Source organism: Triplophysa dalaica, chromosome 13, assembly GCF_015846415.1.
Source record: "Triplophysa dalaica isolate WHDGS20190420 chromosome 13, ASM1584641v1, whole genome shotgun sequence".
NCBI classification, from domain to species: Eukaryota; Metazoa; Chordata; class Actinopteri; order Cypriniformes; family Nemacheilidae; genus Triplophysa; species Triplophysa dalaica.
Genome location: NC_079554.1, coordinates 21,114,193 through 21,128,713, shown reverse-complemented (window position 1 = coordinate 21,128,713; position 14,521 = coordinate 21,114,193). Strand labels below are relative to the sequence as shown.

General features: G+C 38.5%; 1 protein-coding gene across 2 annotated transcripts; it reads left to right on the top strand.

The window, feature by feature from the left end:
• The first annotated feature begins 1,802 nt into the window (after window positions 1-1,802).
• Window positions 1,803-13,711, top strand: tfap2b (transcription factor AP-2 beta). Of its 2 annotated transcripts, XM_056764342.1 has the most exons (8): window positions 1,803-1,955; window positions 3,097-3,160; window positions 5,330-5,785; window positions 6,770-6,824; window positions 8,417-8,636; window positions 8,910-9,028; window positions 9,592-9,733; window positions 11,790-13,711. In XM_056764342.1, exons 1-8 carry the CDS (start codon window positions 1,936-1,938, stop codon window positions 12,082-12,084), a joined length of 1,371 nt encoding a protein of 456 aa, XP_056620320.1. In that variant the 5' UTR covers window positions 1,803-1,935; the 3' UTR covers window positions 12,085-13,711. The 2 variants fall into 2 exon arrangements, with proteins under 2 accessions (XP_056620320.1, XP_056620321.1); XM_056764343.1 differs by lacking the exons at window positions 1,803-1,955; window positions 3,097-3,160 and adding an exon at window positions 4,770-5,007.
• Window positions 13,712-14,521: the final 810 nt, after the last annotated feature.

Here is a 14,521-nt window from a genome sequence, read left to right as displayed (position 1 = left end):
ATGTATTATTTTGTTTACTTTCTATATGTATAATTTTGTTTACTTTCTATATGTATATTTTTTTACTTTCAATATGTATAATTTTGTTTACTTTCTATATGTATAATTTTGATTACTTTCTAATCTTTCTTATTACTGAAAAGTAGATAAAATCGTAATGCATAAATATAAATGTTAACACATTATAATATTTGAGATATCTTCACTCTATGGCCTCCGTAGGGTTGGTTTTAATTTTGTCTGCACTGGACCCGACCGGGTTGAAAAAGCCATTTTTAGAGTGTAAACTCACAGACAACTTTTAAGGTCTGATAAAAAAGTGTTATTATTAAAAAAATATTATTTCTGCTCGCCGTACAACGTCTGAAATAATCTAGTTTCAAACACTTTGTTTAAAACAGTTAAAGAAGTTTCCCCCTCATCGATAAGTTTTCAACTTGAAATCAAGTCATCTTTATCGTGTTACCCGCGCGCCATCTTGTGGCCAGTTTGTTTAACTACAGCACGCATGCGTTGATTTATACATTTTAAGGTAAATAACACTTAAAATTATTTTGAGTTTTTAATCAATTAGACGGATTACATTCCATACTTACAATATGGTAAACATGGGACTGTTTTGAAATATTAACTGTCCTGAGAATATGAGTACAAAACAGGAATATCATCATAATAAAAGTAGTATGAGTAAAATTGTATGCAACATGGGTTAAAAGTAGTGATGTGCATACCTATAATATCATTTGTAAAACAATGTTTTCGTTTGGTAAAATGTCATAATTTGTAAGCCAATCATTTGTATGTTTTAAATATATATACTAGCAACGAGAGATGTCTTTGTGCACACGTGTGAGAATACGTGTGTGTGTGAGAGAGATTCTGTGTTCATTTTGTGTTCAGTGAGAATTTTAATGTGTGATAATGTTAAATTCAAATCAAAGCGTGTGCAAAAATGAACCTACTTTCTGTCAAACTGTCGCGACATCTGTCATGGCCCGTAGACATGCCCAGAGTGAGTGTGTCTGTGAAGGTCTGGCACTCTTTCTGAGGCAGCAGGGCTGATGAAACATTAATAGCAGATTATTTTCACTCATCCATACGTTGAGTAACATCTTCATGGCCAATGCGACAGATCTTAATTCAGAACACTGAATCTGGGTCGAGCTCGGCATGTCTCACAATGTCATGGGCAAAGATGCTCCACAATATGTTTTATGTTTCTTTAAGATCTGTCCGCCAAAGACTGAATGTTATAAAATGTGCAAATGAATTGTCAGAAAAGTATTGAAGCATTTGAAGCGCTCTTTATATTGTTAAAGGGATGCTTCACCCAAAAATCACTACTATGGTAAAATCTGTCTGACTATAAGCATTCTTCATAAGACCTTTCTCTATGATCATCATAATAAAGACATTTATGAAGATTTGAAACAACTCGAGGGAGATTAAATGATGACAGAATTTGCAAAAATTTAAGTAATTAATACTGATATAAGGGGTTCAGACAAATAATTTTCTAATATGAGAAAAAGAAGATTTACACGTTTTTTGGTTCAAAGTAATGTATTTGTGACAAAGTAAAACACAGAATGTACAAGCTGTATCAGTATTAGTTGTAAATTTGTAAGATAAATAAAAAAAGAATAAACGTATAAAGTGCTCAGTGATTATTGGCAATTAATTGTTATCTCGTTGAAAGCATGTCGAAAAAAGGCATGTTTTTTTATTATCGCGATAACCGAGAGTGATCAAAGATGGCGACGTCCATTACTAAAAGTGTGATCATTGAAATCTGGTTATTTATTTATAAAAGTTCAATCGAGGCATGAGATCATCAGTCACATAAGAATTAACACTCTTTGACTTTTTGTAGGATTGCAATGGAGTCGACAGCACATCATCTAAGATCTGGTGTATAGCGGATTAAAGTTTGTGATGACACACAGCTCGTTTGTGTAAGTTTTCGCAACACTTTTCTGTGACAGAGATAACTTTGTGTGAGTTCAGTTCACAAAACGCACGTATAAAATAGAGGTTGTGACTGGGATTGTCATCTCTCATTAACGTTGTTAAGATTTATTTTGGTTAGTGTTGTATGTTCAATAATAACATTAAATCAGAATCTATCGATCCAACTTAAGCATCAAACGCGATGGTCAAGGTCAGAATCTGTGCATAAACACGGCCATAAAGGATTTCAAACGACAGGACTGAAATATTGAGATGATCAAATATCGTAGTGCTAGTCTAGATCATTTAGGAGAAAGAAATGGATGGAGTTAAAATAAGTTTTTCTTTATCCAGTGTTCGCCTATAAACCGAGATCATGTTCACTGACTAAACCAGTAGCGGGTTGTTCTTTCATAACCCATAATAAACAGTAGGTAAGAAGCATATATATAATGTACCATAGTATATCATAATTTTTAACATATTTTTAAGTTAGTGTCATTGCACCTTTAAAAATCTCAAGTGTGTATATAAAAGCGGCCTGCAGGGGGCGCACTAGACCACCATTCTTCACCGCTGAAATATCTATACAAAGCTCCTAAACTCCTTCAGGTTTGTCTTGAGATCATGTTTGGGTCAAACTATGACAAAAAACAGCTTTTGTTGTAAAACCGAACAAATGATATTTCAGTCAATAAAAGTTGCGTGTAGAGTTGTCAGGCTAGCTTAAACCTTAAATAGGCCTGTGCTGAACATAAATATGAATAATACAAAGGGAAATAATTTATAAATGGAAATTTAACATGATCTGCATAACTTGTTATGATTCACCAGTACATGTGGTTTTGGTTTATAGTGTTGCGTTGACTGTGTATTTGTTGAACGTTGACTGCACCAGTTGATGGAGCTCAAGATCTCCCCCGCAGCGTCTTCACATACAACCCAAAGTCGACACACTTAACACTAGACATTCACTGTATCAACGCCTTTACAGCACATACACACGGAGACAAACACAGTTAAAGGAATCACAGATTATTCTATGAGCTTTACGTTTTGAGCGAGTGGGCGAGATAGAGAGAGAGTGGAAGAGGGAGAGAGAGAGTTGGGATCTTCATTCCTCACATGAATGCACTCGTTTTACAGGGATCAGCGCGCGAACATGCTGTGGAAACTGGTGGAAAATGTCAAGTATGAAGATATATACGAGGTAACGAGGACACAATCTGCACCAGCATCTGTGTTTCTGCACTGTTTGATTTAAAAAACAACAGAAAAAAACTTGTAAAGATTGCGTTTTGCGGTCATTTTACTTTATTATTATTATTTTAAATATATGTGTTCTATTTATATGCACGATGTGCTGTTGTTTGCAATATTTTTGAGTTTTGTCTTCAAAAGTTTTCAGTGACATTATTGTCATTTCTGAGACATACGCGAGCTGTAATGCGTGCGTCTTGCAACCTCAACAATTTAAGCATGTTTTTCCTTTAAATATGATTTCAAAATATTTATTCAATCTATTTGTTATGCAAGAAGTAAATCTGTGAAAGTGAAAAATATTGAATGCCACCGTGTATCCGAATGCCAAATTAATTCGTTTCAATGCTATATTAATGGTTGTACATGTTTTAATATCATATATCACCAAATTTGTAAAATGTGTATATTTTTTATATAGCAAAATCTAAAAAATGTGAATATGACCAATTCGGTCCACGATCATCTATTTGATTCATGTTTTTCTTTAAAAAGAAAGAATCACATTCTCCCATTTGGAGAATGCGGGGTAAAGGACGCAGTGTCACGCGTGGGAGTCCAGTGGATTCCCTGAATGAGCTCCAGCTAGGGAGATGCTCGTGGTGTTTTTTTGGGAATAGCCTCGCGGGATGTCGACCCAGAGAGTCACACATGGCTTTTCTCTCACAGTCACCGTCACGCGTGTAATTAAACACTTCGATCCCAGTCCGTGAAATCACCCATTATGTGAGCGCTTTAATGGGGCACCATTAGAGAAGGACTTTAAACTGTCACCCGGTGCAGGACAGCAGTAGAAACTGTCTCATCAGCCAAAATCTACCTGATTTTACCTTCTGAACTTCCCCGGTGGGACATGTGTTATAAAGGTACAGCTTTCACTTCGATGAGGCCTGTGTTAGGATATTAGAGTATAGTGGCTTTACGCATGGAAAAGTGTGGAGTATAGATTCAAAGATTGTTGAAGATTTTCTTATTCAACTAAAAAAACGCATTTCTGCAGAATATCTCAACTCTGGCTTTTATTTCAACGGAAAGGGAGACATTTTGTAACAGTGCCATGTGGTGGAATCTTTCATATAGTGTGAGCGAAGTGGTTATCCTGAGTAATATGGAATAATGTATTTCATACTTTGAGTATAGCTATACTAAGTATGGATAGCACAGTGGCGGTATGTAGTGTGAGTATATAGTAAAATATTTATGGAGAACTGTTGGTATAAAGTGCATGGATATGTTGGGAATGAGGCCTCCATCCCATCTGCCCTGTTTAAAGCAGCTGATTCTGGCGATTCGTTTGTTCTCTCCGAAGATAAATGGACTCGGTCTGCACGCAACAATAACATCAAGACAACAATAGCAAAAGAAAGAGGTCCAGACCCGTGTATGCCGGACCTCAAACAGAGAGGGGAATAAAACAGAGCACGAGTGTTTCCTCCTCCTGAATGAACGTCACTTACAGCAGCAGCGCCTTCACGCTCCGCTGATCCCCACTGCTTTAAGTATTCCCGCAATATTAGAGGAGTCATGAATAACAATTATTGTCAGGAGGTGTAGCGCGGCGCGCGAGCGGGGCACCACACTCTGGATCAGAGCGCTGGATCTGGGAGGACAAGATCTACATTTGGAAGAACAGGGAGATTATTTTCAATTGAATACTTAAGTTGTGTTGGTCATGAGGAGTTCAGAGTGAAGCGCGCTTCTCCTGGCGAGTGTCGTGTAGTGCTGTCGCGTGTTCTTCTGGTATCTGCAAACGCGCGTTTTTCTGCCCAGATGTTAGTGCACACGTATCCTTCCACGGTGAGTGTGATCGCACGAGGGCAAGTATATCTCCTTGTTGCTAGATAGTCAAATGCATTGGGCGTATGGGTAGTCTTTTACGCATTGTATTTTGTGCTGCTTTGAGTTTTGATATGTATTTGAGGACCCAAATGTTACTCAGTCCGAGAACATAAGAATAATCTGGGAGATTTATATACTCACGGGTGCTCGTATTTGTCTTCAAAAAGTATGTTTGATACCGTTACGCTTTCCTGGTAGTTTATAAATCGCAACGCACGTACAGACAAATCTTTGCATAGGGTTGTTTGTAATCCTGTTTATATATTTTTGTCATTTAAAGGACCGCCATGACGGGGTACCGAGCCACAGTTCTAGACTGTCCCAGCTGGGCTCAGTGTCTCAGGGTCCGTACTCCAGCGCTCCGCCGCTCTCTCACACCCCTTCTTCGGACTTCCAGCCGCCGTATTTTCCCCCGCCCTACCAGCCTCTGCCGTATCACCAGAGTCAGGACCCGTACTCACACGTCAGTGACCCGTACTCTCTGAACGCCCTACACCAGCAACAGCAGCACCCGTGGGGCTCCCGTCAGCGACAAGATGTGGGCTCGGAAAGCGGATCTTTACTGCCGCAGCCTAGAGCCTCGTTACCGCAGCTCTCCGGTCTGGACCCCCGGCGGGATTACTCGAGCGTGCGCCGGCCGGATGTGTTGCTCCACTCAACGCACCATGGGCTCGAAGCGGGGATGGGTGACGGTCTTTCCCTGCATGGCCTGGCACACGGCATGGAGGATGTGCAGGTTGGTTAAGAGTTAATTTTTGGGGATTTTTGAATGCGTAAAATGTAATATATATGGCGTTTTTGTTGTGCAGTTAATATTAATTTATATTAATTGATTTGGTTTGTTAGAATTTTGGGGATTAAAAAATATTACAGGAGAGCCATTTGGATGTTTCTGTATATATTCAGTTTATTGTTTGAACTATGCACGCAGCATTTTCTCATTGACAAATTAAATCTAAATTTATTTCTGAACGTTGTAGGACATAAATTACTTTAGTTATTTTTTCGTTCTGGACCTCACTATTTAGAAAAATTTGCTTGTATTAATCACAATTTAAAAGTTAAAATGACGTAAAATAACATTTTAAATGATTAAAATGAGTTGAATAATATAAAAGCGTAAAACTGCTGTTTATTAGAAAACTCTCTGAACACTTTATAAATTACTTTATATTTCTAATCATCTGTTTTAAACCATATGTCACAGCACACATCACCACTAATTTTGTCAATAGGGGGTTTCTTCATCATGTAAATCTTAGGATAAGGCCTGTCCAAGTTGACTGTATAATGATGATGTTACTCCCTTCTGAGGTTTTATTACAACAATATAAAAACTGACATGAAGCATGTCCTAGAGTGCCCTGAGGTAGAATATTTAATTTGGCTTTAATTAACAAATGAAATGAATCAGATATAGTCTTTAATTTTATTTTGAAAACATAAATGAAAAATGGTGATTTTGCATGACATTCTATTTTCACAAGGCATACGTTTAATTATAAAATCTATTTAAAGTTTCAATTTCTCTAATATTTTATCATTTTTTTCTTATTTATATTATTATTATATTTTACTTATTTGTATCAAACCATTTTCCAAAATATTTTTTCTTGTACTTCAAATGAATTGTTTAATAGAATTGTTTGATAGGATACCCGGTGGAGTCAAGAAAAGAGCGAACAATTGTCATATGTTTTCTCACGCTGTGATTTTATAGGCTCTGGATGACAATAGCGGGATGAACATTCTGGATCAGTCCGTCATTAAAAAGGGTAAACTATAATTTTTTTTATATGAGTTCTGCATAATGTTGAAAAAGAGTGAAATGTGATGTTTAATAAATGTTGCGTTTTGGATTACTGGCTGTTAGAACGAATTACTCTTTTATAGATTTAGGGCAAATATCCTTTCAGGTGAACGCACCTCACCACATATATTACGCATGCGCACTTCATCTACGATTCAAATGATGTCACCTTGTTCTTTTAATGATGGACGTCAGTTTCGAACAGGTGCAACTGGAGGTTTTTGTATAGTCATATATGAATATAATATATTTCCTATTCTTACATATACCAGGGTGGATGCTATTTATTTAAACTACAGCTCACATTTTTTAATTATATGTTACAATCGCAGTTTTGTAGATATGTTTTCTTCACGCATTACATTTTGACACATTTGCTCTGAGATACATGCTTCATTTTGTACGAGCTTCGTGTCAGCATAAGCTCAAGCAACACTCCCTGGGCTCGTGTTAATATTTGTCCGTTGTGAGGGACATTTGCCGGTAATTTAGTTAACGGAGCACGGGCCTCCCAGAAGAGACTGCCTTTAAGTGGCCGCTGTGATGGATGACTTTATGGGCGCAGATCTCGTGAGCTCGTTTAGAGCTCGTTTTCTCTATTATCCCCTGGAGAGATCTCCGGGGCTCGAGCGCTCGTTACCCCATTAGCGCTTAAGTTAGTAGACGTCGACACGTATGGGGGTGAAATGAAAAATAGCTGGTTAATGTAATTAGTTGGCACGCGTCAATCACCGATCGATAATATAATAAATGCGAGTGTAAATACACTGCTGAAATGTCACTGTTCTCACCGGCTGCAGTCGAGGTAAAGCTGACAGGACTGTGACAGATGCCCTTAGGAAAAATAACTATGGGTTTTCTGTAGTAAAATCTGGTGACGTTTTTTTAGCAGGTTGATTTTACTTGCAATACCATAGTTTAACTATACCATGGTACATTTGTGGGTTTTATTGTTTACTACAAAAAAGGTTGATGTAAAAACAATAATAATTTTCAAAAAGAAGACAGAAAAAATAGATTTCTAACTATATTAGAAATGCAATGCTCTATAAAAACTGAAAAACATGACAGTGACACAGATCTGGATTATCTGTTTGATGGTAAAATTTTAAATCATTTTCAATAAAAATATTATTAATCTTAATAGAATGTGACAATATGATGTTTCTATACGGGAGCATGCGCTGGCAGCTCCGGGCGCGTGCGGGTTGACCCGGATCAGCAGGATGCTTGGGTTTACAACCCCTTATGCCAATATTTCACGTTACATAATCTCACATGCCTTTGACATTTCTTGTTTTGTCGTTCGCTTCATTTAAAACAGAATTAAGTTTCTTATTTTCATATATTTCCGTTGGCACCTTTTGACGTGGTTCGATTAGCAGGACACATATAGGCCTACTGATAAGATTGTAAGTCGCTTTGGGTAAAAGCGCAATGCACAATGTAAGCAAACATATGTTATTCCATTTTAAACATTTTACTACATTGTCATTCCAGTTATTGTGAGAATGCTTGTAGAACACGTCTCAATAATTGTCTTCTCGTTACGCGCAGTTCCCATGCCACACAAGAGCGTCGCTTCTTTTATGATGAACAAAGATGGTCTAATCGGGGGGATCACCGTGAACGTCAACGAGGTCTTCTGCTCGGTGCCCGGCCGCCTGTCGCTTCTCAGCTCCACGTCCAAATATAAAGTGACGGTCGGCGAAGTCCAGCGGCGCCTCTCTCCGCCGGAGTGCCTGAACGCGTCTCTGCTCGGCGGGGTCCTGAGGAGGTGAGAGCATCAATGCATCCGTCAGGATTCACACAGAATCATAGATTACAGGAAAAATTATTATGTGCAGTTGAAAACGTTAAACATATGGAATAGGTCAACTAGGCTTTTTCTTCTAGTTCTGTTTTGAAGTGATCAGAAAGACATTTACATAAACAAATTAATAATTTTTACCCAAAAGGGAACATCCTTTTATTTAATCTAGAGTTATAAATGTGCATGTTTGCACATTTGTTAGTAAGGCAGAAATAAACCATGTTTCTTTCTGATCAGAGCGAAGTCGAAAAACGGAGGAAGATCACTGAGGGAAAAGCTGGAGAAAATCGGCTTGAATTTGCCTGCTGGGAGACGCAAAGCAGCGAATGTCACTTTACTGACGTCTCTGGTTGAAGGTAAAGCAAGACATCTGCTTCTTATTCTCTTTTTTTCATTTATCAAATTTTACCGTGAGGTATTTGAGAGTGTAGGCCCCTCAGGTGCGCAAACAAACGTAAAATTGTGATGGAGCGCCTGTAATCTAATATTTCTGTTCGGGTTTTTAAATAGAAAACGTTATGGTTTATTCGTTTAATCGGAAGTAACACTGCAATTTAAGACATTCTGAATTATAACATGGATTTATTACGCAGCTCTAAACACAGACTATAAACAATATAAATGAATTTTCATTGCCTTGAGAGTTTCTCTATAATCTGGCAATTATGAAAGCGAGCGCACTAATCTGTTTTATTTTATCTATTGGTGGTGCACATTTATATAACAAATGCAGAAACACTGGCTGAAACGACATTTTAACCAATGCAGCTAATTTTATCTCATTATTTTTATTGTGGCTGTCTGGTTGTTTTTGCATGGCAGTTCTTTATTTGGTTATCATCCCCTCAATCCAGCTGTAAAAAACGAATATGTGGAGTAATTCCTTTTTTACTATATTATGTATCTTTTTTTTTTCCAGGTGAAGCTGTTCATTTGGCTCGGGACTTTGGCTACATTTGCGAAACTGAATTCCCCACGAAGGCCGTGTCTGAATATCTGAACAGACAGCACACGGATCCAAACGAGCTGCACTCGCGGAAGAACATGCTGCTCGCCACGAAGTACGTGCGCAATGTTTGTTTTACGTCGACGTGAATGTTATGCGTTGTTTGCATTTATTGCAAGCTTGTAAATGCTTACGCCGCCCTCGTCTGAACAAATGCGTAGCCACAATTCGAGGCGAACGTGGAATCCATCACGGATTTTGCGGGAGCGTGTCGTTTTGATGGCTGTCCGCTTAGTGCCTGGTGCGTTTTGACACATTTAGCTGGTTTCTAATGAGGCGGTTCGGGTCCAGCAGAAACGCGCGCCTCTTATCCGTCTCAGCCTGGCACCGAGCTAGAAAGTCATTATATTTAAGTGAAATGTTTCAAGTCTTAAAGTGCCAGCTTTCCCCTTGAAGTTTTGCCTAAGGTCATCCCTCCTCCCTCGCCTCTCCTTTCACAGTCTGTCTGTCAAAGTCCCGTCAGTCAGCCCGCGCCCCCGCCCCTGCACGCGCCTAGGGCACTCGCGTTCTGTCGCTCTGGAATGAGAGAGGGAGAGAGGCGCGCTGCGCTCTCCCGACTGGACAACAAGAGTGTTTGTGGTTCTGAGCTGCGAATGCGAATGTGGGTCAAAATGTGACAAGCCTCGACAACTGCAGATCCAGCAGCAGGGCCCTGCAACGCTGACAGTCGGAGGCATTTGAACTGTTGTCACAAATGACCTTTTAGGGATTGAATTGTTTTTGGTTTCTTATTTGTGGCTGTCCTATACAAGAACATTATATTATTATCCTGACACAAACAGGCAAAATCCTCTTGGTTCATGCAACTGGAAAACGTCCAATTGAATTGATTTTAAATTAGCTGCTGTAACCTAGCAAGCATCCGAGAGCAAAAGAACTGGAGAAAAATGTTGATTCTTTCATTTCTATTGTTGTTATAAAATACTGATCCACATGTCTAAATTGTTGGTGTTCAGAGAGACATGGAGGTCAGATGTTGAAAGGTTATTATTAGTATTCAATCAGAGGTCAGGTCGTCCGGGCACATAGCTGGAATTGTGGTATTTCTTTTAATATTCGTTGAAAGCAGAGAAAGCATGAATATTTACGGCATCTCTTTCGGTAGCTATGTGAAACATGAACCGAATATTCCCCAGTAATGGCTGATAAAGACAAGCTCCCAGTAGACAGAAAGTTAAATTGATGGCTTTATTCTTACTCATGTGGTTCGCTCTCAGAAGCAGAAGTTATCTTGTGCTAGATTTCCAGTCTTCCGTATGTCTAGTACATGCACAAAGTCTTAAGTATGAAATGGCAGAGAGTTCTTTTTAACATTTTTGAAATATCCAAATGGTGAAGTATAGGCTCCGAGCAAAGCAGGTTTAGAGAATGGATGCGTGGAAAGTCTTTCTGTATTGGTTATTCATGGATGTTTTTTTAGTTGCTCCTGTGATGGCTTTGATATTATGTATGAGTTCTCTCTATAATCAATGTTTCACACTTAGATAAAAGAACATGTATATCAATATATTAAGGAGAGCGTAGGAATATCCAGCTGCCGGTTCTTTTTTGGCTGTTTTTATAAAGAAATCAAAGGCTGTTTCTTTTCACTGTTTAATTCAACTTATGCCTTAAAATCATTTCTTGAAAAATGTATGCAGTTATCCATGAGCCATGGTTGGCCTGACGTTGTGATGTGAATTAAAGCATGCATGATGCTAGATGGTAAAAGAATTGGATGGGAACAATGTGCTTGAGCGCAACTTGAAGGGACAGTACACCCAAAAAATACAAATTCTGTCATCATTTATTTGCCTTTACGTTGGTCAAAGATTTTCTTTGGTGGAACAGAAGATATTTTGAGAAATGTCTTCGCGGCTTTGTGTTCATACAATGGAACTCAATGGGGGCCAGTTTTGTTTGGTCACCAAAATATCTTCTTTGATGCTTTGCAAAAAGGAGAAAAAGTCATTCAGGTTTGGAAGGACATGAGCGTGACTAAATGATAAAGAATTAATATTGTCGGGTTTCCTTTATTCCTACTTGCAAAAACTGTGGGAAAAAATATTTTGTTTCTAGTTACTAAAAGTGATGAAACCCAGTCCATAATCTCTTTCTCTTCTTCTTCACAGGCAGTTGTGTAAGGAGTTCACAGACCTGTTGGCCCAGGATCGTACTCCTATAGGAAACTCTCGGCCTACGTCCATCCTCGAGCCTGGAATCCAGAGCTGCCTGTCACACTTCAGCTTCATCACGCATGGCTTCGGTTCTCCGGCCATCTGTGCCGCGCTCACAGCTTTGCAGAACTACCTGACTGAAGCCCTTAAAGGTCTCGACAAGATGTTCCTGAACAACCCCACGCCTAACCGACACACGTCCGCCGACGGATCCAAAGGCGCGGAAAAAGAGGAAAAACACAGGAAATGAGTTGGAATTACAACAGGATATCAAGAGAGAAGGGGCTTCAAACAAAGTCATTGGAGATGTTCAGAGATTCTTTAAACTCTAGTTTTATGACATTGCGTTTTACATTCTGGTGTGAAGGTGCAACGTGAAAAACACATCGTGGGAAAGCAAAAGGGATAAGAGACTGGAAGACGCATCTCTGCTGTGACTCGTTCGCCATTTTCATCTCATTCCTGTGAGAATGCTGGAGGAGTGCGTGTGCGTTTTTGTGTATAAAAAGTATGCGATATTACATGATGTTTAACACATGCTGTATCACACAGGCTGACCTTTACACACATGAATCCGATCATTCATAATTTTTGAGCTCATCTTTGTACTCGCCAGCATACAGGAGGACAGGGTCGGTTCGGATATCGTTCAAATATTTTATTTAAATACAATTATTGAGCAGTCTTGGGGTGTTAGTGGGTTACGTCTCATACATTATTTACATGTAAAGATACACACAGGTATGTTTTGTTAAAAAGTGGCTGTTAAATGATGACTTGTTCCACTGAGATTACAAAGAGAGACTGAAAAGAATAGATTTTATTGCATTGTTTAAATCATGCAGTCTTATGAGCATTAGCCAAAAATAACAGTGCTACAGCAAACCACCATGGTAGTTAGAAAAGTGAGATTTCTTAATACAGATGTTTAATTCAGGCAGAATTTCTTAAACAGATACTCCAAAACTCACATTATAGTAATAAATTACAAAGCATAAATGCTATATTGAAATTCTCAGTCAGACCAGTGAGTACAATACAATTTTTACCAGACATTTCGACAGGTTTTTCTTTTATTGGAGATTTATATTTAGACAGTTTTCCTGAAGCCACTCAGAATCAGTTTAACTGGGTGGTTGCGCAAAGAAAAAGAAATCATCTGTTGCGCAAATCGAAATCGTTTTGTATTTCTTCGAAACTGCTGTTTGCTCTGTCATGCTATTCAATTCTGTGAAATATGAGGACATTTTCATTAAGTTACCATGGCAATCAAGTTAAAATCATAATTGTTTCCTTGATATTTTCTCTGTTGCTCACACACGTTTTGTTTCGTTTGCACAGACTTAAACCAACAATGATAAAATCGTACATTTAAGGACTAAAACGATTATCTCAAATGAAGCCTGCATTGACCAAATGTCATTGAAAACAAATAATCCCGATTTAATGACTTTCTCAGGCTAAAAAAAACTGGGATAACGAGTTGACCCCGCGCGCTGGAACACTGGCACGCGCATACCTTCACGCGCTCACCTCACCTGCGAGCGCACATTCTACATTCGTGGGCGAGCGCTTGTCAATGAAGCTGGAGCACAGCCTGTCTGTCAAAGTTAATATTTGGTTAACTCTGTGTGAGAATGGTTCTTTTATTTATGTTTGTATATATTTATTTATACTTAATTTAATGGACGTTTGTACATAGGAATAGACTGGGTCGTCTGTTTGTGACTCTCTGTGCGTGGGTGAACGCTTGGTTTAGATAGCATCTTGTATTTTTTGTTTCATAGATACGGTGTTATGTGGTGAAGGGTAGAAGTTGGTTCATGTCTGGTGATTTTCATTTACCTCGAATTAAAAATAAATCGTGTTTTATTGTAGATGCTGCTGTGTGGTTAAGTTTCATATTTTTTCAAAAATTATTATTTAATTCTAGATTACAAAAGCGCTCTGAAGCTTACAGAAACAATAATGAAAAGGGGCCAAGAGTGCCAAAATCAAAAAATAATATTATAGGAAGAAGACAATAAACAGTGAAGGGTTTATTTGCACGTAATCCATATGACAATTATTTACTCTATTTTATAAGAGACAGTCAAGTGGAAGACGAAATAGTCGGGGTTTGTGCATGCGCCACGGGCGGTTTCCTCAGCATCCGAATTGTGCAGGAGGATTTTCTTTTGCTTTGTTGAGTGAAAAGTGAAAAGCTTCTTGCGACCATCATGTTACTGGTTATTTATTTTGATAACACAGATTAATCTGGCTGCAGCAGAATCACAAATGTGAAAAAAGCCACAAATTGCAGTCGATTAAATGTCAAAACTGTCACACTGATATAAGAACAAGATTACAGGTCTAATACAGAACTGAAAATATATTCAAAGCGTCAGATATTTATTTGATCAAGGATGAAGTCAAAGATGGGGGGAATCCTTTCAAAAATAACAAACATATGATTATTAGGCTATTATAACACAAAATGAACAAAACTAAATCAACAAAACGCGCAAATGAGGAATGGAAACTCGAATTCTCGTTAAAACCAAACAACGAATGCCAAAATTTTATCGAAAACAATCGCTTGAAGGCAAAGTGTCCTCGGCCATGGCTGTAAAGTGAACTCATATCCCGGCCGCAGGTCAGACCCCCGCGAGTCCCCGCGCGCATCAGCTCGCGCTGGTGTATTTAAT